The sequence below is a fragment of the Meriones unguiculatus genome, chromosome 18 (genome assembly GCF_030254825.1).
Source record: "Meriones unguiculatus strain TT.TT164.6M chromosome 18, Bangor_MerUng_6.1, whole genome shotgun sequence".
Classification (NCBI taxonomy): domain Eukaryota; kingdom Metazoa; phylum Chordata; class Mammalia; order Rodentia; family Muridae; genus Meriones; species Meriones unguiculatus.
Window position 1 is genome coordinate 69,737,520 of NC_083365.1, and position 24,376 is coordinate 69,761,895.

Here is a 24,376-nt window from a genome sequence, read left to right on the forward strand (position 1 = left end):
CCTGATGGATGTAAGATGGAGTCTCAAGGTAGTTTTGATTTTCATTTCTGTGATGACTAAGGACATTGAACTTTTTTTTAAGTGTTTCTCAGCCATGAGAGATTCCTCTGTTGAGAGTTCTGTCTAGGTCTATACCCCATTTTTTAATTTAATTTTATTTTTAATTACACTTTATTTACTTTGTATCCCCCCCCCCAGTACCCTCCCTCTTCCCCTTCCAATACCTCCCTTCCTCCTCCTTCTCTACACATGCCCTTCACCAAGTCCACTGGTAGGGGAGGGTTTCTTTTTCTTCCTTCTGATCCTAGTCTGTTAGGTCTCATCAGGCGTGGCTGCACTGTCTTCCTCTGAGGCCTGGTAAGGATGCTCCCCCTCAGGGGGAGGTGATCAAAGAACAGGCCAACCAATTCATGTCAGAGACAGCCCCTGTTCCCATTACTATGGAACCCACTTGGACACTGAACTGCCATGGGCTACATCTGTGCAGGGATTCTGGGTTACCTCCATGCATGGTACTTGGTTGGAATGTGAGTCTCAGGAAAGACCCCTTTGCTCAAATATTTTGGTTCTGTTGCTTTCCTTGTAGACCTCCTGTCCCCTCCAGATCTTACTATTTTCCACTTCTTTCCTAAGATTCCCTGCACTCTGCCCAAAGTTTGGCCATAAATCTCAACATTTGCTTTGATAGTCTACAGGGCAGAGCCTTTCAGAGGCCCTCTGTGGGAGGCTCCTAACTTGTTTCCTGTTTTCTTCTTCCTCTGGTGTCCATCCTCTTTGCCTTTCTAAATGGGGATTGAGCATTTTAGTCAGGGTCCTCCCTTCAGATTAGTTTTTTAGGTGTAAATATTGTAGTAGGTTTATCCTATATTATATGTCTAGATGACTGAGTATATACCATGTGTGTCTTTCTGCTTCTGGGACAGCTCACTCAGGATGATCCTTTCTAGTTCCCATCATTTACATGCAAATTTCATTTATACCCCATTTTTTTAAACTGAGTTATTTTATTTGTTGTGTTCTTTATATATTTTGGACATTAGCCCTATGCCAGATGTAGGGTTGCTGAAGATCTTTTCTCAGTCTGTAATCTGTTGTTTTGTCCTACTTATAGTGTCCTTTGCCTTGAAGAAACTTTTCAGTTTCATAAGGTCCCATTTATTAATTGTGGGTCTTAGAGCCTGAGCTGTTGGTGTTCTATTCTAGAAGTTGTCTCCTGTGCCAATGAGTTCAAGGCTATTCTCTGCTTTCTCTTCTGTTAGATTTACTGTACTTGGTTTTATGTTGAGGTCTTTGGTCCATTTGGATTTGAGTTTTGTGCAGGGTGATATAAAAGGATCTATTTGCATTCTTCTACATGAAGACATCAAGGTTAAGGGGATGGCTGAACAAAGGATGGTTCTACTTGAAACCCACTCACAGAAGAGAGCCAATCCCTGAGACTATTAAAGTTATTCTGCTATGCTTGTAGACAGGAGCCTAGCATAACTCCTCTGAGAGGCTTCACCCAGCAGCTGATGGAAACAGATGCAGAGACCCATAGCCAAACACTAGATAGAGCTCAGAAAGTCCTATGGAAGAACTGGGGGAATTATTGTAGGAGTTGGAGGGGTCAAGGATTCCACAAGAAGACCTACAGAGTCAACTAACCTGGGCCTTTAGGGGCTCACAGAGACTGAACCACTAACCCAAGATCGTGCAGGGCTGGAGAGACAGCTCAGAGCTTAGAGGAACTTGATGCCATCTCTACAAGTAGAGTTCATTTCCAGGCCCCAGACTATGGAAGGAAGGAGAGAACGGACTCCAGCAAGCTGTCTTCAGACCTCTGCACACATCTCCACACAAGTGTGTGTACAAAACAGAATTTAAAAATGCATCTCTTTCTCAAAAATTGCAATGATTTTTAATGTCTTTGTGATTCATCATAAAAGAACATTTTTGCTAGCACTAAAGCACACCCTACCTATGTTTTCTAGAAAAAGTATCCAGTGCTTGTCGTACCTTAAACTAATAGTGTGAGCATTTTCAGAAAAACCTCTACTTCTCCAGAAGATATGAACCATCTTACCTCCCACTGGGTTTGGTTCTAGAAGGAACTGGATCATTAATTTAGGTCCTCTTAAGCTGCATTCTATTCAGAATCATCACATACTTTAAAAAAATAAAAGTGAGATGCATGATGATACAATGTGTGTAAACAGAATTTATGCTGAAGAAATCCTGTATTCATCTATGTTCATTTGATCACACAACTTAACAGGGTCAGGCATGAATTAATGAAAATTAATAAATAAAATGAAGAGAGCGAAATGAAAGTAGAGATTATAGAAAGAAACTGACTTTCCCCAAGGTACCAAACAATTTTTGTTTAAATTAATTTGGTTTCAACTTTTTTCTAAATTTAATACAATATAAAAAATAAATATATTTTTATCATATCCACTCTTCCCTGCCCAACTCCAACTCTTCTGAACATTCACTCCCACATGATCCTCACAAATCCAAATCCATGCCCTCTCTCTCTCTCTCTCTCTCTCTCTCTCTCTGTGTGTGTGTGTGTGTGTGTGTTTGGGTGTGTGTGTGAACATCTATTCCACTGAATCTGGTTGATGAAGTCAGCATATATCTTGGTGGAGGGCTGACCACTTGGATGTGGGCAGCCTATCACTGGACCTATTACTGAAGAAGACCAACTCTTTCCTTCAGCAGCTGTAGACCTTCCAGAGCTCAACTACAAAAGGCCTTAGGGACTTTCTCCTGTTCATGGGGCAACAATGACAGGAATGTCCTAGCTTAGGCAACCATTCTGCACCCTGCTGGATACAGGGTCCCTATCAGTGCACTATGAATAGTTTCCTTCAGACGTACATGGCATCACCTTAGGCTCCCTACCCAACCTAACTCCTTGTCCCCAACTTGAACCCATCTTTCACTTTCCACACCATTTCCTTAGTTTCCTTACCCCTCTGTATTGTTCATTTCTATGTTTCCTGGCCTGTACCCAAATCCCAAATCCTTTTCTCTTTTTTTTTTTTTTTTGATCTTCATTGTGATTTTGTTCTGATTTGCTTTGAGACAAGGTATCACATAGCCCAGACTGACTTAAGACTTCCTGAGACACCAAGGATGATTTTGAACTTCTGAGACCATCCTGCCTTCACCTTCCAAGGCTGGAGTTCAACGCATGCATCACAACATTCACTTTTTGTGGTGTTTATTATTGAACCAAGGACTTCGTGAATACCATGCCAGCATTCTACTGACAGAGCTATGTTATCAGGTCCTCTAATGCTTTGATCTGATTGTTTTTATCATATAAAACTCAAGAAGAAAAGGGTAAAGGAATAAAAATAATAATTTCTCTAATTGCTTCATCTTTTATTGTTTGAGAATTTCATACATGTACATAAACATTTTGATTAAATGTGTCTCCCCTTCTTTCCCCCCAATTGCTCTCACTGTGACCCCACTATGCTTCCTTCACATCTTCATGTGCTTTTTAAAAATTTCCCACATTTGCTTAGTGCTGCCTTTATGTACATCTACTGGAGCAAGCCTCTCAGAAGCCTCATTCTTTAAGAAAATTGAAGGTTCTTCACTCAGTAGCCATCACCCGGCAATAGCTCCTGTGTGAGAGGCATCATGACATCTCTTCCACATAGGTGCTAGGATTCGTGCTGGCTTCATCTTGAACAGGTGCTGTACCTGTTGGTTTACATATGACTAAATCACTCATGTCTTCTAGACCAGGCTCAGAAGACACCTATTTGTCAATTCTAATTTTTTTTTCATTTTTTTTCTTTTTATTCCAGTGAGAAAGTTCATTTAATTTGGGGGAACAAAGGTTATTTGGAGAAATGGCTCAGGATTAAGAGCATTGGCTGATCTTCCAGAGGACCTGAGTTCAATTCCCAACATCAAATACGGCAGCTCACAACTTTCTGTACCTCCAGTTCCAGTGGATCCAACTCCTTCACAGGGTTATTCATGTAGGCAAAACACCAAATGCACATAAAAATATGTAAATAAAAAATTAAAACTAGTTAAGTTTTTCCATTTTAATGTGCGTAAAGTATTCTGAAATTGGATGAAATGGTCTTATCCTTTTGGACTGGTGCTACCAAGTGGTGCTGAGATTCTCCCATACATACTCCTTTTTTCTGTGTTTTATCTTTCCCATTCATCAAAAAAATAAATTCATATTAGATAATTAAAGAGAGCCTTTACTCAGAAGCATTACATAACTTCTTATTTTTAAATAACAACTTCCATAGACATCACAGTGTACTATCTGTAAAATATGCCCAACTATAATTAAATTTCCTGAAATATGTCAACATTCAAATCAATTTGTCTACAATCAGACACTTTGAGTTGATTATAGAAATTATCAAAACAAACATTAACATAACCCCATCTCATCCAGCATAGTGTGGATTATGCTATACTCAGATACATGTAGCTTTGTTATAAACAACACACCCAAACATGGGGTGTTTGATGGATTGTAAATGACAAGAGATAGGTGAATTCTTAACAGTGAGACCAATCTTCAACAGTAGCTAGTGGATTTATCTCTACATCCTTGGTAAACTGATTATAACACCAAATGAAGCTCCTTAGTAATTTGAGACATTTAATACTTCAGTGTGCTAATGCTAATCTGGGTGTTGTGGAAGATGTTTCCAATATTAAATTTAAGTTGTGGACACACGTTTCCTTTATCTTGATGCAGTTATTCAGGTGTGTGCCTGCCACAGTGTTATGTGTTTGGTGATGAAGGGTGAGAGGGCAACCTCACATGTCATTCATCTCCTCTTACTCTTGCTGTTCACCACTGTGGCTTCCAGGGTTGTTGGCCCATGAACTTCCAGTTGTTATTTTGTTTCTAGCTCCTGTCTCATCATGGGTGCACTGGAACTATAGGCTACACATTATTGCATCTGTCTCTATGTGTGTTCTGGGGATCTAAACTCTGTCCTCAGTAGATTTACCTACTGAGCCATCTTTCCTCATCCTATTCAAATGTTCTTAAAGCAAATCATACTTCATCCAATTGCTCTGCTTGCAGAAGAACACAAAATGGTAAGATAAATTACACACACTCTATAGAGAATTTAATCTTCTAGGCTTTTTGTTTTTGTTTTTGTTTGTTTGTTTTTAACCAGAGCTCATGTAGCCCAGGGTAGCCTGGGACTCTTTATGTAGCTGAGGATGATCTTGAACTTCAGATCCTCTCCCATTCCTCTTCTTAAGATCTGGGATTGCAGATGTGTACCACTATATCTATAAAATTCAGGGCGTAGTGACCATATCTATAACATCCAGGGCGTAGTGCATGTCAGGCAATCACTCCACCCACTGAGCTGCAGTCACAGTCCCTCACCCCACCCTTCTAAAAAACACCATTCAAAAATAAGGTGCTGCTGTGGGTTGTGGGAGGGGCTCTCCTTTTCTGAGGAGAAGGGAAGGGGAGATAGAGGGAAGAGGGTGAGAGGAAGGGACCCAGAGGAGGGGTTGCTGTAGGATGTAAATTAAATACATAATAAAATAAAAAGAATGGCGTAACTGTTCTCTAGGAGAAAATGCAGTGGAAAATTAACTTCTCTTCATCTCCTTTGAATCTCCAGCAAAAGACTCTATCATTAGTATCTTTTATCATTTTGTTGTACCTCTAATCACCTTGAAACTAAACACTTCTTGGGAACAGCCAGACACCCAGAATGACTTCATTCCCAACTGATAGAGGCAACCTCAGCTTCATTTTCAAGTGGAATTGTGGCATTGATCACATCATTGTCTAAATTGCAACAAAATGATAATTGGATGGGAGATATCTATTTTCCCCTTAAAAGTGGAATTGAAATTGCCTACCTTGATTTAAAAATGTCGGGTGGCATCAGCTCCAAAGTATGAGTGGGTCCATACAGGTTTACAACATATAACTTCACTGTTGGGTTCACTTGACCTGCCTTTGAGAAAATAAAAGCTGTAATATGTAATATATAAACATTAGACTATATTAAGACAAAGAAATAATAGAAATTTTAACTAGTTTAATCTCTGTTTGTCTGACTCTGTGTTTCTCTCTCTCTCTCTCTCTCTCTCTCTCTCTCTCTCTCTGTGTGTGTGTGTGTGTGTGTGTGTGTGTGTGTGTTTGTGTGGCCTTTACTTGTTATAAAAAGTTTAATTTCTTCAAAATATAAATTATTTTTAAATTCAACCACTTGATTACTTTTTTTTTTCAGATTGCTGCTTCTGGAAGATTTTAGTCAGACAATTAAAGGTTATGGGGAATCAGGGAAGGTTTATTCATTAGGCGGTGCTATTGTGCTTGATTTGCAAAGCTCTAGAAAAGCTGGATATGCAAAACAGCCAGTGGCCCAAGCGATTGTTACCATCATAAAATAAGGATGGCAGTGTGAAGCCTTCTATTGGCAGAGAAGAGAGGGAAGGAGGGGAAGCTAAAGAAAAGGGAAATAATACACTCAGAAGATGTGGGGAATGGAAGGAAATGGGGAGAGGAGTAAGGAGAGGGATCAGAAAATGGAAAGAGAGAGGTAAAAGAAGGAAACAGGAAAGAAAAGGAAAGGGAAAAGAAAGCAGAGAGAGAGGAAAACCTCACCCACGAGGATTGCAGAGATCCTACCAGGAACAGGCAGCTGTAAGTTGTTCTCTGATCTACACATGTGCCAACACACAAACATACACATAAATAAATGTACTTTAAAATAAATACATAATTATTAAAAGTCTTCACATGGATCAGGTAGAACGTGTTTAAAATTCAAGAGAGCCTAATGAATTCCATTGCATTACTATGCCCTGTCTTTCTCTTTAAGCTTTGCTGATTGCTAAATGGGTGACTCATATATTTAAATGACCCTTGAGAGGTGCAGAAACAATCCTCTCCGAGTCTGTGTCAGAAGAGTAGAAATGCATGTATAATTTGGTTTCAGTTCATCAACATTCCATTAAGGGAAAAATGACCACCAAGTACAGTGGCTGGTACAGTTCTAGTCTGTAGCATGTTCTAAAGGATCATGACCTAGGTTTGTCACTCCTCCAGCACAAAGGTTATTCTAATCATTTTCTAGATGAAAATAGGATAGCAAAGTGAGCTAACTAATACCAAGAATGCTGGAATTAAACACCCATACTAGTTGTGCCTTCTGTTAACTCCCAGACGATGACAGACAAATGGTTGCCAAATACTCTGTGAGCCAGAAAGAGGGGTGATGGTGAACTCTCTCGAATATGTCTTAACCAATTTCCATAGGGGAATGAGAGAATGAGCTCATGCTGGGACTGGGGAGATTTTTCAGTCGTTAGATCATGTGCCACGCAAGCACAAGTACTACAGTATGGCTCTTCAACATCTACGTAAATAGGAGGTCCTTGTCTTTTGCTGCCAAGACTCAGAGAGGCTGTTTCTGCACATTTAGGAATCAGTAAAACTTAAAGGGGAAACTGGGCACTTTAATGCAATAGGATTATAGCCACAGAAGGTAGATAGAAAGGTGATCTCCAGAAAAAGTAAGCTAATAAGACCAGCCATATCAGTGAATTCTGGGTTTTACTGGGAGACCCTACATCAATGAGTAAGATGAAAGAACAATTTAGGGTGATTCCTGACATTAACCTTGGGCCTTCACCTACACGCACACATGCAAACATGCAAAAGCAAAGGAACTCCATGAATACTAAAAGCAATTATGGGGGGTAATAACTCATTTATGTTTTGTTTGGTAATTTCTCTAGCTAGATCAAGTGAGTTAAAACATAAACCTTGCTTTATGATGTAACTTGACCATATAAACTCTTCATTGCCAGCAGCACCAATTTGCCTCATCTGGGGCCTTGCAAACACAGATCCCTGGTCCCAGCTCACAGACCTAGAATCAGAATCTTCAGGTGTGGGCTACATATCTGTGTTTTATCTAGAGTTCCAAGTGATCAGGAAACATTTTGCTAGCTCTGTTCAATGTCTGTATCTATTCTATACCTGTTTCCCACAATCATGTGCCATCTACATTGTCTACCATCACCTATTTGTCATTTATCAGCTTGCATCGCTCATGCGTTATCATTAACCATTTATTAATCTTTTATCCCCATTACATGCTTATTATTTATGTCAATTACATATCACCTATCTATCATATATATCTGTATCTCTATCATTTCTCATAAACTCATCATTTTTGTTCTGTCTACCTAGCTATCACCTATCTAATCTAGCTATAATCTATCAGTCTATCAGATAATATCTTTCACTTATCTTCTGACATATATTTTTCACCTATCTATTCTCTGTCTATCACATATAATCTAACTATCTTAGTTAGCATTACTGTTGTTGTGATGAAACAGCATGACCAAAGCCAACTCGAGGAGAAAGGGTTTATTTCACTCATAGTTCCATATAACTGTTCATCATCAAAAGCAGTGAGGACAGGGACTTACACAGGGCAGGAACCAGGAGTCAAAAACTGATGCAGATGGCATAGAGGGTACTGGTTACTCCTTGCTCAGGCTACTTTCTTGTAGAATCCAGGACCACCAGCCCCGAATGACATTACCCACAATTGCCTGGGCCCTCCCCAGTCGATCACTAATTATGAAAATACCCTACAGCCATGCCTTATGGAGGCTTTTTTTTTTTTTTTCAAATCTCTCTAGCCAGAGCTAGACAGAACTAGATCTATTGCTTCCATTATAGCTTTTGAAATAGTAATTTGTGGCCTTTTGGAACTGAAGAGCATCGAGAGTGGATTCTCTTTTTAAAATTACTTATTTATTTATTATAATATATTCACTTTGTATCTCAGCTGTAGCCCCCTCTCTCATCTCCTGCCAGTCCCACCCTTCCTCCCTCTTTTTCTCCTATGCCCCTCCCCTCTCCAATGATAAGGAGGTCCATGGAGCCTTTTTAAAAATTGTAGTTCCCCTCCTCTCAGATGACTCTAGTTAATATCAAGTTGACATAAAACTATTCAGCACACTATCATCATTTCTTTGTCATCTATCATCTATTATCAAACTATCAGTTATTTTCTATCATGTCTGTTCTGTAACCTCTCTCTCACCTATCATCTATCCATTTTATATAAGTATCACTTCTTTGTGAACTACTATTTGCCTATCTATCTATCTATCTATCTATCCATCTATCTATCATTTATCTCTCTTCTATCCAAGAATACACCTCTCATCTTCCTAGCTAAGCACATCTGACTAGCCATGTGAAGTTAGTTTCCATGAGACTGGATCCAGAGGGGCTAAAGATTACCTTTAGCACAAGATTAACATGACCATTGCAGGTGAATGAAATGTATTTTAAGATCTGGATGATCTAAATCTATGAGTCAGAGGAATCTATGTTCAAAGTTGGCTCTGTTATAATGAACCATAAAGTATGTGAATAAAACTCTATTGCAAAATTTACTTGATTTTCCAAACGGAGACAGATTTTCATCTGAGAATATGCCAGAAAGCAAACATTGTGAGAGAAAAAAAAAAAGTTTTCTTTCTGTGGATAAAATGTCATGCTTTTGTTACATTAAGTAAGAAAGAGATGACTAAATAAACTATCCAAAAAGGATATGGCAATGCATTAAATGACTGATTTTTTTTAAGATCCAATTCTTACCTAGTTAGAAAAATTTGTGATTATATTTTTATCATTTAATGCACCATCTAGACAACTAGGAGCATTAGATTGGATTTGATCTTCCTGTGAACAGTTACCAATAGTTTATGATTTACTTGGCCAAAGACACACAAACACTAACCATTTCTTCCAGGGACTCTGCCACTGAAACTGTAAGTCTGCACCTGTGCAGGATGACTGATACCCCAATCAACTTCCACCCAAATGCAAATTAAAAACTGTACACTGGAGGCCATTTTTTAGATAAAGGCACCTCAGTGAAGCATCAGACTGCCTCCCAAATTTGGCTATTCAGCATTTCATAATCGCAGTTACAATTTTACTTTTCCATGGAGTTTGGAATTAAGCAAACCCACTGAGTTCATTTTCACCTTTTAATATTCGTATCGTTCAGCAAGTGTGCAAATTAGAAAGCTCATCTTTGCTTTCAACAGTCCCATTCGCCAGAAAGACTGCAAATCCACAGAATCCCTTCCTCCACGATTCTGAAATGCAAGCCTCAATAATAATTAACCTTGTTTTACTGGCAACTAAATTGTCATTAAATGAGATAATGTTTTAATTAAGAAGATTAACCTGAGGTTACAGAGAAAGAACTCTGCATCTCCTTTGTGCTGAGTTGCTAATGATAGGGTATTTTATGAGCACCAAATCATGCTGAATTAAATAAAATCTAAATATATTTGTTTGGTGTAAGTGTTTCATCAGTAGATCTGATCATGCTGAGTTTTGCTGCACCAGTTTTTAAATCTAGCTTAATTTAAACAGCAATTTAATATGAACTGGGCATTATCTCCATTTCTAAAGTGTCACTTTCTGAAAGTTTATTGTATGCAAGAAAATTGAACCTGCCTTTGTTATGGGGAAACTAATGATCATTTAGCACTAGGGTGGAAAAAGAATAAGTTTAAAAATTAAACAAAATACTCAAAGAGATACTGAAATTCCATGTGAGTGGAAGGACCCAAACCCTAACTTTCTTTCTTGAAACTGGTGTCTTAAGTACATAGGTGGTTATCTCAAATAAAAAGCCACACCCAGACAAGGGCACCTTGCCTTAGCTTTGTCTGGTAGAATGCCTGTTCTTCTTCCTCTTTATTTTTATTATAGATTTGTGGGTATGCATGTGACATGAAGGTCATATGTGTATGCATGCAGAGGACATTATACTACCTCAGTATCAACCTCAGAAACACAGTTCACATCCTTAGAAACAAGAGTCACTCATTGTCTGGAGCTCTCCAAGAAGGCTAGCTGAGCTGGCCATCAAGTCCCAGGAATCTACTTCTCCCAGTGCTAGGATCAGAAGCTTGAGACACCAGGCCTAGATTATTTTACTGGATATTCAATGATTATCAAAGTCCAGTCCTGATGCATGGGAGGCAAATGGTGGGCCATGTCCTTAGCTCCAGGTTTTAGTTCTAATACTTTCATTGGCAGTCAGTGCCACTCAGTATCTTAATCACAGTGTGCTCCCATCTTGATGTAGTGAAACTATTTGCTCTCTCTATATATAGCTGAGTCTCTATAAGTGGTGCAAATGGACACATCAGCATCTGTGATTGATAGGCAGGTGTTTAGGTGCTTCCATGAAAATAAATGTCGATCTCTAGGAGCTTTATTTAAGTAATTTTCCTATCCTGAAATAGATGTGATTCATCAAAAAGTTGTATTTTTAAAAAAATTATGGGTAGAGGTTGTGATGATGTATGTCTAAGCACATGCATGTAAGTATCTGCAGGATCCAGAAGATGGCATCAGAGGCTCTGGAGCTGTAGTTATAGATAGTTGCAAGCTACGCAACATGGGTGCCAGGAACAGAGCCCAGGTGCCCGCCAAGAGCATAAAATGCTGTAACTACTGAGCCATCTAGTTATCTCATAGTTATGCCTTTTAAAAAAGCAATTAACCTTTTAGGATCTCTGCCTATCCATTTCTGAAAAATAAGTGATAGCAAGAGAGATTAAAGAAGGGAAAAATGGTAGCCTTTCTCAAAATAAAATAAAATGTTTTTACTAATACCCATGGTATATTTGATTAATAGATACACAGCATCATGTCTAATGAAGTCACAAATTATTAAATGATAAGCTATCTATAATTACGTTGTATCTGAGTTCCTGTTGACATATTTTAATTTTCTCAAATATTTATATATTTCCCCATTTATGAGTCTCAGTTTTTTGTTTGTTTGTTTTTTAACTTGGTGCAACCTGAGACTGTCTATAGCTGAGAGCGTAATGGGAAGACATAGCTAAGCACATTATTTTAAAAATGAAAATCAATTGCAATCCCCAGTCTTGAGAAATAAATCATTGTGTTATCTCTTCCACGGAACTGCTCTGATTGCTTTGTGCACTGAGCACTGCACATGCCTTTTATACACTAGTTCTCCACCTTTTGTGTAATCACTAGACAGGATTTCACTACCATTATTAAATTAAGCAAGGAAAGAATTAATATACTGGAGAAGAATGCTCAGTTTATCTAAGTTGTATAAAGGATGGTATGTTCTTTTCAAGCTCAAACCAACATTCACAAAAACATGGCTGACCTTATAATTGTGGAAAAGTAACACAAATTGTTTATCTTGAGTATGATGAAAATATCATGTGAATAGGAGTCTTTTTTAGGGGGGAGACAGACTGTCATTTACTGAAGATCTCTGACTTCATACCTTCTAAACTATCAAGAATATATTTTCCAATAATGGAAGCTCATTCTTGTCAATACTTTGTCCAACACTAAAGCATTGGAAGGGTAGGTGACAGCAGGACCTAGAGACATTCTGTTGTTTTAGCAATATTAATGTTCTCCAAGGTTCTCCACACTCAATCCTGACATTTTTTTTTACACTGCATATTTATTTATTTATTTTTCATTTGGTTTTCTTTTTTTTTTAATTTTTCATCAATTACACTTTATTCATTCTGCATCCCCCCATAAGCCCCTCCCTCCTCCCCTCCCAATACCACCCTCCCTCCTCCCTCTGGTTGCATGCCACTCCCCAAGACCACTAATAGGGGAGGTTCTCCTCTCCTTAGAATGTCATGTCTGAGAGCGGTGTTTAGAAAAAAAGGACTGATAAGTGAGCCTCAACTCATCAAAGCCCTGTTGTGTTACCACAGCAGAATGGGCCTAATGAGAGTGATGGCTTTGTTTTTTCTGGATAGTGTACACAGTTGATACAATGAACAAGTTCAAGCTTAGCAAAGATATTTGCACATGAGAAAAACAAAGCACATTTCGCCAACCAGTGCCTTAAAACCAGCTTCTTGGGGATCAGGGAGATGTGGTGGTGGTGGGTAAAGGGGATGCTTACATCCCATGGTGTCCTGCGTTTGATTTCTGGGACCTATATTTTGGAAAGTGAGAACAGACTCCTCCTATAAGGTGTCTGTCCTCTGACCTTCCCAAGTGTGCTGTGGCAACCACTCCCTACCACAGAAAGTAAAAAAAGTATCTTGACTTCTCTAATTAAGAGTTAAAATGTACATAGAAGATTTTTAGAAGATCTCTTTGCAAGGACAATGAATAAAGCATTTTACCATGATGGCTATTAGGAAAGTAGAGTCTTTTGTCTTCAGTACTGGGGTTATGGCAGGCTCCCCAATCTCCAGTGGGTAACCTCTCACCCAGGAACCTATGGGCAGCACAGCTTAAACTCAGTGGGCTATAAAAATGAAGAGGATATAAAGTTGTATGGGGAAATTGTTAGAATGTGGATTTTCAGAACTTGTAGTCAGGTGGTAGGGGTTAGAAATGATCAAAATGTATTGCATACATGTATGAAATTCTCAAAAATTAAATAAGTATTATTGTAATTTCTTTTTTTAAAAAGAAATCTGAGGGGCCTAATACGGTTAAGTCAGAAAAACATCTACAGTACAAGCATTGGGATCTATGTTGGAATCCCACATTAAGAGAAAACTTTCTCATAGCCATGGCTATCTAGAGATATCTGAGAAGGCTGAAAGAGCAGCATTCCTGGAGGCTGCTTGACAGCCGGTGCAGCTAACTTGGTAGGCTCCAGATTCACTGAAGTACTCTCTCTCAAAGAATAAGGTTCATAGTAATTGAAGGCTTATGACATCTTACCTCTGAGCTCTACACACTTCTTTGCACATTCATGCTTGTAACACACAAACATGCACACGTGCACACACCATCACCACTACCAATACATCACAGTCACCATGACCACCAGCAGCAACATCACCACCACAGCCCCTACCACCACCACCACCACCACCATCACCACCACCACCACCACCATCACCACCACCACCACCACCACCACTACCACTACCAGCACCACAAAGTGAACCTTGAGGCACTAAGGAGGGAATGCCACAGAAATCCAAGTGGTTTCAAATGTATTTATGTCCTTATCCTGGAGGCCTCATTCAACACTTGAAAATGACTTTTCTGTCTAGGAAATACTTCCTTGCTCTTCCTGCCCTATAACACTTAAAAAACAAAAAACAAACAAACAAACAAAAACCTATCGTAATGCCGCGCCTTAAAGATGGAGCTGGTTTCCGCCTTCCACCTTCCCGATGGTGAGTGCTCTCTGTCACGAACAATTCCACATTTGGCTAAGGCTGAGGATCTGGCTTGCTTCCATGTATGTGGACCTATCTGCATTGCCCACGTGGCACACTGGGGTTGGCTACCCAGAGGCCATTTAAGCTGTGGGCTGGCTTTCCCCAGGGTCAGATGATTGTTCAAGGTTCCTGAATAAACTGCATTGAGAAGAAACCAAAACCTATCTTATCTATCTGGATAGGACTCAACGGCAGCATTCTATAAACTCCATAACACGTTCTGCCAAATAATGCTGCTATTAATATACTTACTAGTAAATTCTTGGTGCTCATTCTGTTCACTGGGGCCCTTTATGATTCTTCTGTTCTTGGCTGGAGATACTTTATTCTCAATAATTTTATGCAAGGATTAAAATACTTATTACCTTATAGTATATTAACTGCCCAAAGAAGTCATACGAAAGAAACTAAAATTATTTGAAACTAAGAACTGCTAACTTATTTAGCTATGAAATTTCTTCATCTTATAACATCTATTCACAATTCCAGTGATGTAATTTAGAGACGCCTTTGTCCTAACCTCATGTCTGTCTTATATCTCTTCCCATTCTCTTTTCAACTCAGTAGATGAGAAGAAAATTGGGAAAAAAAGTCAAGAATGGGCATCACAGGGAAGAAGTACAGAAATATGTCTCATGCCTTTCATCACCTGTAAAAAATATTTTTCTCTCTCTCATTCCCTTTCCCTCTCCCATATCTCTCTCTCTCTCTCTCTCTCTCTCTCTCTCTCTCTCTCTCTGTGTGTGTGTGTGTGTGTGCATGTGTCTGTGGTGTCTGTGTGCAGACATATGCAGGTATATAAGCATGTGAGTACATTTATTTGGAGGTCAGAGGAAATACTGCTATTCCTCTGATGTTATTCATTTTGGTTTCCTTTTGTTTCATTTTTGTTTTGTTTTGTTTTACTTCTGAGATAGTGTTTCTTTCATTGGCCTGGCACTCACCAAGGCATTTAGTCTATCTGGCCAGTGATCTCCAGCATTCGCCCTATACCTGTCTTCCCAGCCCTGGGATTGTAAGTAAGCACTGCCAAGTACAGCTTTTTGACATAAGTTCTAAGGGATCATATTCAAGTCTTTCTGCTAATACAGCAATTGGTTTGTTGTCTGAGCAATAGCTCCAGCCCCACTTGTGCCTTTTTTACTGATACTATCTCTTGAGTTCAACTGACAATTTTAGAATTGATGGCTTTGTCTGCCCATAGGAAACTTCTTTCAGAGGCACTTTTTCTTGAATCAAGCATGATGTCCATCAAGCTACTGATGCAAAGAGAAGGAACAAATAGCTCTCTCGCATTGCTTACCTTGGGATATGGGTACTGCTTTGCTTTGGGGTACAGTGCTCCAGTAAACCGAGGTATAACCATATTAGGCACCAAGGAGTCATTTATCATCAGGAAGGCAAGTCTCTCTCCATCGGGTGACCACCAGTGGGCGATGTGAGAATGCAGAAGTTCCTCTAGAATAAATGAGTGTTATTTGAGATCGACTGTAGAGATGTGGGCTCAGTGACCCACAAACATCTGTCCTTGAAATCCTCATTGTGCATTAATATTATGTAGACAGCATGCTAGCTTTTATCCATTTCTCAAAGAAATTATAAATTGCTTTTTGAATTCCAGGAAAAGCAGAACAAAAGGAAGAATAGAATGAAGCATCAGCATTGAGGACTGAGGTAGTGTGGATGCAACACATGAAAGTATCATTTGAGAAAAAAGAATAGAGAGAATGAGTGAAGAGTGAGATACAGCCAAAGCCCTGAGTACTCATGATGTCATTCATGCATATTTCCATGCAACTTTTTTCCCATTCTTTCATCAGACAAGTTAGGGACTAACTCTATAGTTGTTACACTCTTTTTAGTTCCAAGGAAATAGAATGAAAGGAGGAGGTCCTCCCCTATCAGTGGACTTGTAAAGGGGCAGGGAAGAGATGAGGGAGGGAGGTAGGGAGGGTGGGATTGGGAGGGAATGAGGGAGCAGAATACAGCTGGGATACAAAGTTAATAAACTGTAACTAATATAAAAATAATAATAAATAAAAAATTAATATTAACTGCAAAAAAAGACAGACTTTTAAAATATATAATATGAGATCTACTATATAATTCTGAATCAGGAATTTAATTTGTAGGAACCACATCAAAAGTCTCCATATTATGCCCTCTGGCTCCTGTAGTGAGGTCATTACAGTATTTACAATGACAACTAGAAAGAAGTGAGTAAAAGCGGGTTATTTATTTTCACAGCTTCATCCTGCAATGTCACCTCAGGCCATCTGTGAACTTTAAATGATGTTTCAACTACTGTCCATGAGTCTGTACTACATGACTCTATGTCTGGAAAAAGCTCATTACTATGCTCATAATGAAAATGAGGGTTTGGCTGCTTTTAGTTTAGATTATAGCAGGTTCTTCTGTAGCTTCCCATGTCTTTACCTCAGTAAACTTTCTCTTTGTTTATGAAATATCTTCAACTCATTTTACCAAATAAGTCAAGTCTTTCGTCTAGGGACCCAGAAACAATGATTAATACTAGAAAAGAGATTCTTCAGTAAATACACCTTCAGATTCAGATTCTTTGAGAATACCTGGTATTTTGCTTGTGTGTGTGTGTGTGTGTGTGTGTGTGTGTGTGTGTGTGTGTGTGTTGTACTAATGTTTTTTCCCCAGGAAGGAAATAAAATATAGTGATCCATAGGAAGAAATGTAGTTGTGAGTCAACTGTCATAAGTAGTGACCTGGAGCACCATGTAGGTAGAGGCAAAAGGTATGGGAAAACAAATACTTGTGTCACCTGATTATGACAAAAATAATAGTGATAATATAGTTTGTAAACTATGGTTGACAAGGTTCTTCTAAAACCCTAGAGAAATGTCATAGGAAAAAAAAAAGAGAGAGGCTCAGGATATGAACATACAATCAGAATAAAAGGTCCCATAGCATCAGTGGAATAGTCCTTTTCTTTTGTAGTGGGGAAAAAAAGAGCCAAGAACCATGAAAGCCCAGTAACGGTTGAATATTAACCAATTACTTTGACAATGGGTTATGACAATGCAACCCAAATTTTCCATGATGAACTGATCCACTTAGTGTACGCAGCAACAATGCAATATAAAATGGAAGTCTATATTTTATGTGAGGAGCTCAGCCTGAGGCGAACATGGCGCTGTCTACACTACTGCAATCTCTGATCTACCCCACTCCTTCCTTTCATATCTGTGGTCCAAGTCATGTTTCTAAACATGCTAGGAATGGATGCAGGTTTGAAGTATAGGCAGTTCCCTGAGCATGGTGCACAAGAGGAAGCTGGAACTGGATCAACGCTACACTACATTCTGACTCAGGAAGGGAACTGAATTATAATAATTAGCAGATACTTCAACATGGAAGAATTTTGAACAAAATATTTCCATGTTTTTGGAACAAGCTTTGGCGTGTATACAGTAAGTAGTAAATTTCTACTTCATCAGACATATGAGAAGAATAAGACTTGAAATTTGGAGAAGGAGAAATTTAGGAAGCCATATCAGAAAAACCAAATGTATGCAAATATATTTATGCAGATGATAATGTCATGTAATGTCAATAGACCACACCGATAATCAAAGTGTCTATCAATAATCACATAGGCAATGTAGCCTCTAGTGCATTAGTTAGCCTTCAGCTCCCACCTTGCATGCTAAGATAGTGACTGGCACCCGGTTGACTAGCCAGCTATTTGGTAGCAGAATGATTGCGTAGGAGCCCTTCCATTCAATGGAGTGGCTTCTGTGTCTAGAAGACTGTACTTGTGTTCTACAGGCATGTGGACACAGCTATATAAACATCTCACCAAACATCTGTCACTCTTCATATGACCTCTGCTGTAGTGGCTCTAAACAGGTAAGCATGTACATCAGGAGGAGGACCACATGGTCACTCACTGTCAGAATCTAGCGTTCTGAAATGGTGAGTGCATGAGCTCATTTGTGCTGTAGAAATATTGCAGCTTTTTTTTTTCTTTTCATTTAACAGCACCAGAGACAAGGTAAACGAGGGGTGAAAATGGTAACGTCCTGTCACTGTGACACCACTCACCCAGGGGATAGTATGTTTCCTGATTATGAGGATGGTTAGCTTAGAAGTTTTACTGCCTGAAGGAATAATGACTCCAACTGGAACATATTAACAAGTCCATTCCTCCGAATTAGAAACTAAAATTTCTCTTGTAATCACTTTGAGTTCATTGTAATGGAAAAACAAAATAGAAGGAAAACAAAAATATAGTCACTTTACTTGATTTGATAATATAGCTTATCTTCCCAAAATTAAGTATATTTTTAGTATAAAAATAAACAGCAGGTGATTAGCAAATATGTCTTTGTCCCGTGATGTTGATACTTGAAAACCAACCAAACAAACAAAAAACTTGACAGCTCAGTAAATTAAGTGCTTCTGATGCAACTTTGAGGACTTGAGTATAGATCCTCAGAAAGCAAGTAAAAAGCCAGAAATGTTTGCCATGACATCAGTAATGCCAGATCTTGTATAGGGAGATGAGAGGAGGAGAGAAGAAAGCCCCTGCGTCTTCTGGGTTTGTATGCAGAGGTAGTGAACAGCAGGTATCTTGTCTCAACTGCGGTGGAGGGAAAGAAAGGATTCACATCCACAACGCCAAAGGGTAAACAAGATCTTCTTTAACATATTTCCTCAACTGTCATTCTAAAAAACGTACCATTTCTTTGATTGCAACTAACAGGGCATTTATTTAAGGATCATGGCTCCCCATGCTAAGTGTATTATATTATTTACAAGCAAATTTTTAAGGAAATCACAATGTGTTCTAATTTAGTGTAGTTTTGGCTCTTTAAAAAATATTTCTATGATTTAGAGAATTTCACTGTAGAGCAGATGGAGTTTGTACCACATATAGGCTTTTTTTTTATCACGACAATTAAGAAAGCACAGCCACAAACATAAAGTTTTTCCCAAAATCTAAGATACAGTCATTGCATTCAGAATAAAAGGCTCTTCTGAAAAGCAAGTTGTTTTTTTATCCACCTGTAATCAATTTAGACAGACACAATTATTTCCTGGACACCACTGTTGTTTTTTTATTTTATTTTATTTTTTCATATCACTGTCAATATTCTTGTGGGAATTGTCGATCTTTACACCCTTCCCACTTCCTTCTTTCCAAATTATCTTTTGCAGTATTACTTGGCTTGAAGGTCTCCAGTGGTGACCAGTGGATCCACAAGCTGCTTCAGAATCCACAGAGAACCCACATTGTTCATGAACCCGTCTCTGTCTTCCACGCCTCTATCCGCGTAGGTTTACTTTGTCTTATTTTCTATTTCTACTTTCACTGGCAGTCAGCAGATGTTCAGTATTTGATAAACTGATGAGAAATACATTTCCAAGAGAATGGTAATATGTAGCAAGAAACATAGGTATGTTATATTGTTCTCATTTAATAAAACAGACACAACAGTGTGTGAAAATGATGTTATTCATACCTTATTTTTTCTTTCTTTCTTTTTGCTGTTCTTTCAGATGAAAGCAAGGACCATTGTTTCATCTATGGAACACCTTAAACCCCTCCAAGCCATCATACTGAGCTCTTCTTGCAAATCTATGTAAGAAGCTGACCTAACTTTTGTTCATACTTCTGACTACCATGACTAGAGGATTTTTCTTAAGTAACAGCTGTTCATGATTTGTCAGTTTACTTTACTGGAACAATTTCCAACACAGATGACATTGTTCACCACTGTAGTATTATGGGCACATTTGACAGATGAATGCATATATGGCTGTGGGTTGAATCTCAAAGAATGATCCCTTGAACACATGATAAATAATTTATACATCATTAATCTCCGTATTCTATATAACTAAATATTTTCCTTACTTTAAAATGTGTGTGTGTGTGTGTGTGTGTGTGTGTGTGTGTGTGTGATGAGTGGAGGTACTCACATAGACCAGAAAAGGACATGGGAACCTCTGGAGCTGGAATTACAGGCAATTGGAAGCTACCTGACTACAAACTCAGGTCCTCTGGAGGAACAGCAAGCACTCTTTATCACTGAGATATGTCTTCAGATTCCTGTCTCCCCAAAATATTATAAAGTACCAGAAATTTTTCTCCAATAAATTAAATACATATAATTCTCATTTTATAGTTGCAGATATTACACAGTGCTATATATTACTTTCTTTTTTTTATAATACCCCATTCTCTCTTATTCCCTTTCCCCCATTTCAAGCTGTGAACTTGGCAACTGTTTATATTCTTATTTTTTCAATTTAAAAGTTCTCTAAAACAAGCTTTGACATAGTATATTTAGTTATATTCCCATATTAAATCCAGAGATGTATATGAGAAACATTAGATTTACTTCCAACAATACAAAATTTTAAATTGTCTTATATTTTTTAATTTTTTTTCATATTTCCTGAATTATACCAACTCTTTAAACTCTGTCTTTGTGTTTTCCTTATGAGGTGAAAGATTTTTAAACCGGAAGCAAAAAGACTAAAAATGACTCTTTGAAAGCTATGTAAGGACTTCACATAGTGTCTGGGTGACTCAGCTCACAGGTTGGCCAGTAGTAAAAAGATTATGTCCCATCCTTAAAATTTGTCATAAAAACACATTGCTTTTCTTTTGAGACACGGTGTCACTATGTAGCTCGTGTGGGCTGAAACTCACTTTATAGCAGAGATTGATTTATGTTCAATTCTCCTGTTTCAGCCTTCCAAGTACACCATGCCATCTGGCTTAAAACATTGCATTGTCTTTAATGTGAGTCATTTTATTTCCACTTCCACAGTTGGTACACTGAAGGGAAAAGAGGTCGGAGTGTAGGAGCTGTGGGAGCTTTGGGGGAATCAAGGAACAACAGGAAGTACAGGTGGTGGAAATCAGTGATTGCCTTGACTCCACTGATCAGCCCCTGAAATGGCCATTGTGATAGTATTCCTCTTGGAAATGGAGTGAGAACTGTCCAACCCATGGACAGTAGCATTCAGAGCCTTTGGCTATGGCACGGGAGGCAGCAGGACAGAGTTTAACTTGAGCGGAGATTCAGTTTAACCAGATGGGAGATTGCGGATTCCCTTCTGCAAGCCTTCAAATCTACAGTGCCAGCAGAAAGGAGTCTATGATCTGTTTGCTTGCGGCCTCCTGGATTCCACCACACCACCGGTGCTCAACTCAGAATTATGTATTCACCTGCTTATTTATTATTTATATTGTTTATAACATATTTACATTATATGCATATATTTATAGTTTGTTTTATTATTATTTATATTCAATATCATCTTACTTGTTGCTACAGTGATTTACAAATTGTTACTTTGTAGTTCATTTGCAGATATTTACATATACATTTATACCTATATTATTTATCTGCATTTTATGTATTAATTAGCATAATATTTGGTTTTATTATAACATTTTCATAAATGTTTTATGTATTCCTAAATTGCCTTGAAATCACTTTGTTGCTGAGGATGACCTTGAACACCTGATCTTTCTTTCTCTACCTCCAGGATGCTGCAAGTATAGACAATGAGCATCATGTCCTATATACGCGTTGCTGGGAATTGATCCAAGGGTTTTGTGCATGGTAGGCAACCATCCAAGAGAGTTTCATCACCAGTGGAGTTTTGTCATCACACTAAGAAAAAGACTTTGGAGCTGGTGAAAGTACTTGCCACCAAGACTGAGGACTTAAGTTCAGTCTCCAGAACATATACAGTAGAAGGAGAAAAACAACTCATACAAATTGTCATCTTACACACACACACACACACACACACACACACACACACACACTTACTAAAGAAGTAAGTAAATAAATAAATAAATACAAAAATTGAATTTCAGCCAAATAGAATGCTAAAATCTCCATGCACTTTTTCAAAGAGAGCTAACATCTCAGTCCTCTCTATCGGTGTTCAAGGCAGAGAAATCTGCACAAGTGCCATTGAGGATTTACCTTGTTGGCTTAAAAATATCGGAATGTGTCACCCATCATAGCCTGCCAACAGGCTGTGAAATGTCTACACTTACACTAACTCTTCTCCTCCGTGAGATTGCTGCTCTTTCTCCCGGCTCTCTCACTGTATCAGTCACCACTATTCATTAGTGACCCAAACCGAACAACAGAATCTTTCTTCGCCTTTCTTCATGCACCCCCATCAGCTTAGCCACTAAGGCCTAACTGTGGTACTGCCTCATCGATTTTAGAATCTTCCTTCCCACTAATTGCTTTAGCCCGCATTTATGACTCATTATCTCCTGACTGAACACAGAAAATGTCTTATAAAATAGCTGTTCACAAACTCCTTTTACAACATGGAGTTGTAAATCCATGCTCTACACCATCACCAGAATGACCAGTCTCTGTGAAGACCTAATCTTATCACTCCCTACTTGATCAACTTCTCTCAATTTCTCACACACAAGTAACAAAATATTCAAAGTCATAGCTCACTGTCACATTTCATTACCAATTTTGTTCCTTACTGCCTTCCTCCTGTCTTATTTTTATACACCATTGCTGTTAAGATTGCATGAACTCCCCAGACACAAACACCTATCAAGCCTGTTGTATCTTTGCAAGCTGTTTTCTCGGGTTAGACTTTCCTCTCATGTTCATTTGTGTGTGTGTGTGTGTGTGTGTGTGTGTGTGTGTGTGCGCGCGCGCACGCACACGCCAGCATAAGCCCACATGCATTCATGAGCATGCATCCCTATAAGTAAACAATTGTGGAATTCAGGTGTCCATCCTTATCTTCTACCTTGTTTGACACAAGGCTTTACTTGTCATACCTGAGTACCACAAACTAACTGACTCATCTAATTCCAGAGATTCTTTTGCCTCTGCCTCACTCCTGTTAGGAGCACTAAAACTACAGAATTTAAAGCTACCACATCCATCTTTTCATGAGTTGTGGGCTTCTAAATCAGGTCCTCATTCTTCTGTGGCAAGCATCTTATCCACTGAGCTCTGAGCTCTGAGGTCCCTCAATCTTTCAATATCTAATTAGAGGGAGGCCTTCTTTCTTGGAAAATGCTTTGTACATGCTGAGATGGGCTAAGACTCACAACTTTCTTCTTTAAAAATACTAAGATTTAAGGGCTCAACACAGCGTCTTCATCTTTCAGAGTCTGTAGTATTGAGGATGTTTTGGACACAGGAGTCCTATCAGAGTCTCTCTGCTTTTTCCAGGCAAAGGTATACCTTTCTTTTTCTCTATTTACTTATTTATTTACTCAGTTTACATCCTGGTCACAGCCTGCCCCCCATCATTCTCCCCTCAAACAGCCTTGCCCTTCTTCATCCCTTTCCTTCTCCTCATAGAAGGGGAGGCTCCTCATAATCTCATAACTATTTTGCCTTTTACTTTTATTCTAAAGAAAATGTACCATTTCTTCAAATTCCAAATTGCTGAAAATGTTACAAATATTACTGTATAGAATATAATTATTACTAGTCTTTTATATAGGTGTGAGAATATAAACTGTAAATTATGTATAATTAGAACATTTAGTATCTTTAGCGACACTGTCAACTTTGGAAAACAGGTGTCTGTGGTTTCATGTTGAGGCAGCCATGTTCAAGAGTTAGCAGCAAAATTGGTCTAGAAATGTTAAGAATCTCCCATTTGTACAGAGCTAATATAAGGTATTAAGTATGTAAGGTATTACCTACAAGGGTTTGATTACAGAAAATAATAAAGAATTCTCTAAGTGAAAAAATGATCAAATACAGACGAGAGCATCTGTACTTGCAAACGTGAGGCATGAAATTGATTTTCTCAATTGTTCTTACTTTATAATTTTCAAGTAAGTATACTGATTCACTTTAAATATTGACATAGTTTGCCACGCTTGGTTGAACAGGTGTAAGCCTGGGTGTTAAAGACAGGCCTGATCTCTCAGTCTTAGAATGCAGCCGGCCAAAGATTATGATCAAAACTGGACAGAGGCTTTCTTCACCTAATATGTTACACTCTCAGCCATTATTAAAATTTGATTTAACAGTATAAAAAATCATAAATTAGACTCTATTTTTGTCTCTATGTAATAATTATTAAAACATGA

The 24,376-nt window shown here is 38.5% G+C and overlaps 1 protein-coding gene across 2 annotated transcripts in view; it reads right to left on the minus strand.

Annotated features, from left to right (window-relative positions):
- The window catches only part of Dpp10 (dipeptidyl peptidase like 10), a 1,523,950-nt gene that overhangs the window by 83,282 nt on the left and 1,416,292 nt on the right, over nt 1–24,376 (minus strand). For both annotated transcript variants that reach the window (XM_060371777.1, XM_060371776.1), the window contains exons 9-10: nt 15,581–15,735; nt 5,872–5,969 (exon numbers count right to left, since the gene is read on the minus strand). In XM_060371777.1, the coding sequence (XP_060227760.1) occupies nt 5,872–5,969; nt 15,581–15,735 (253 nt within the window). The remainder of the gene's footprint in view (nt 1–5,871; nt 5,970–15,580; nt 15,736–24,376) is intronic.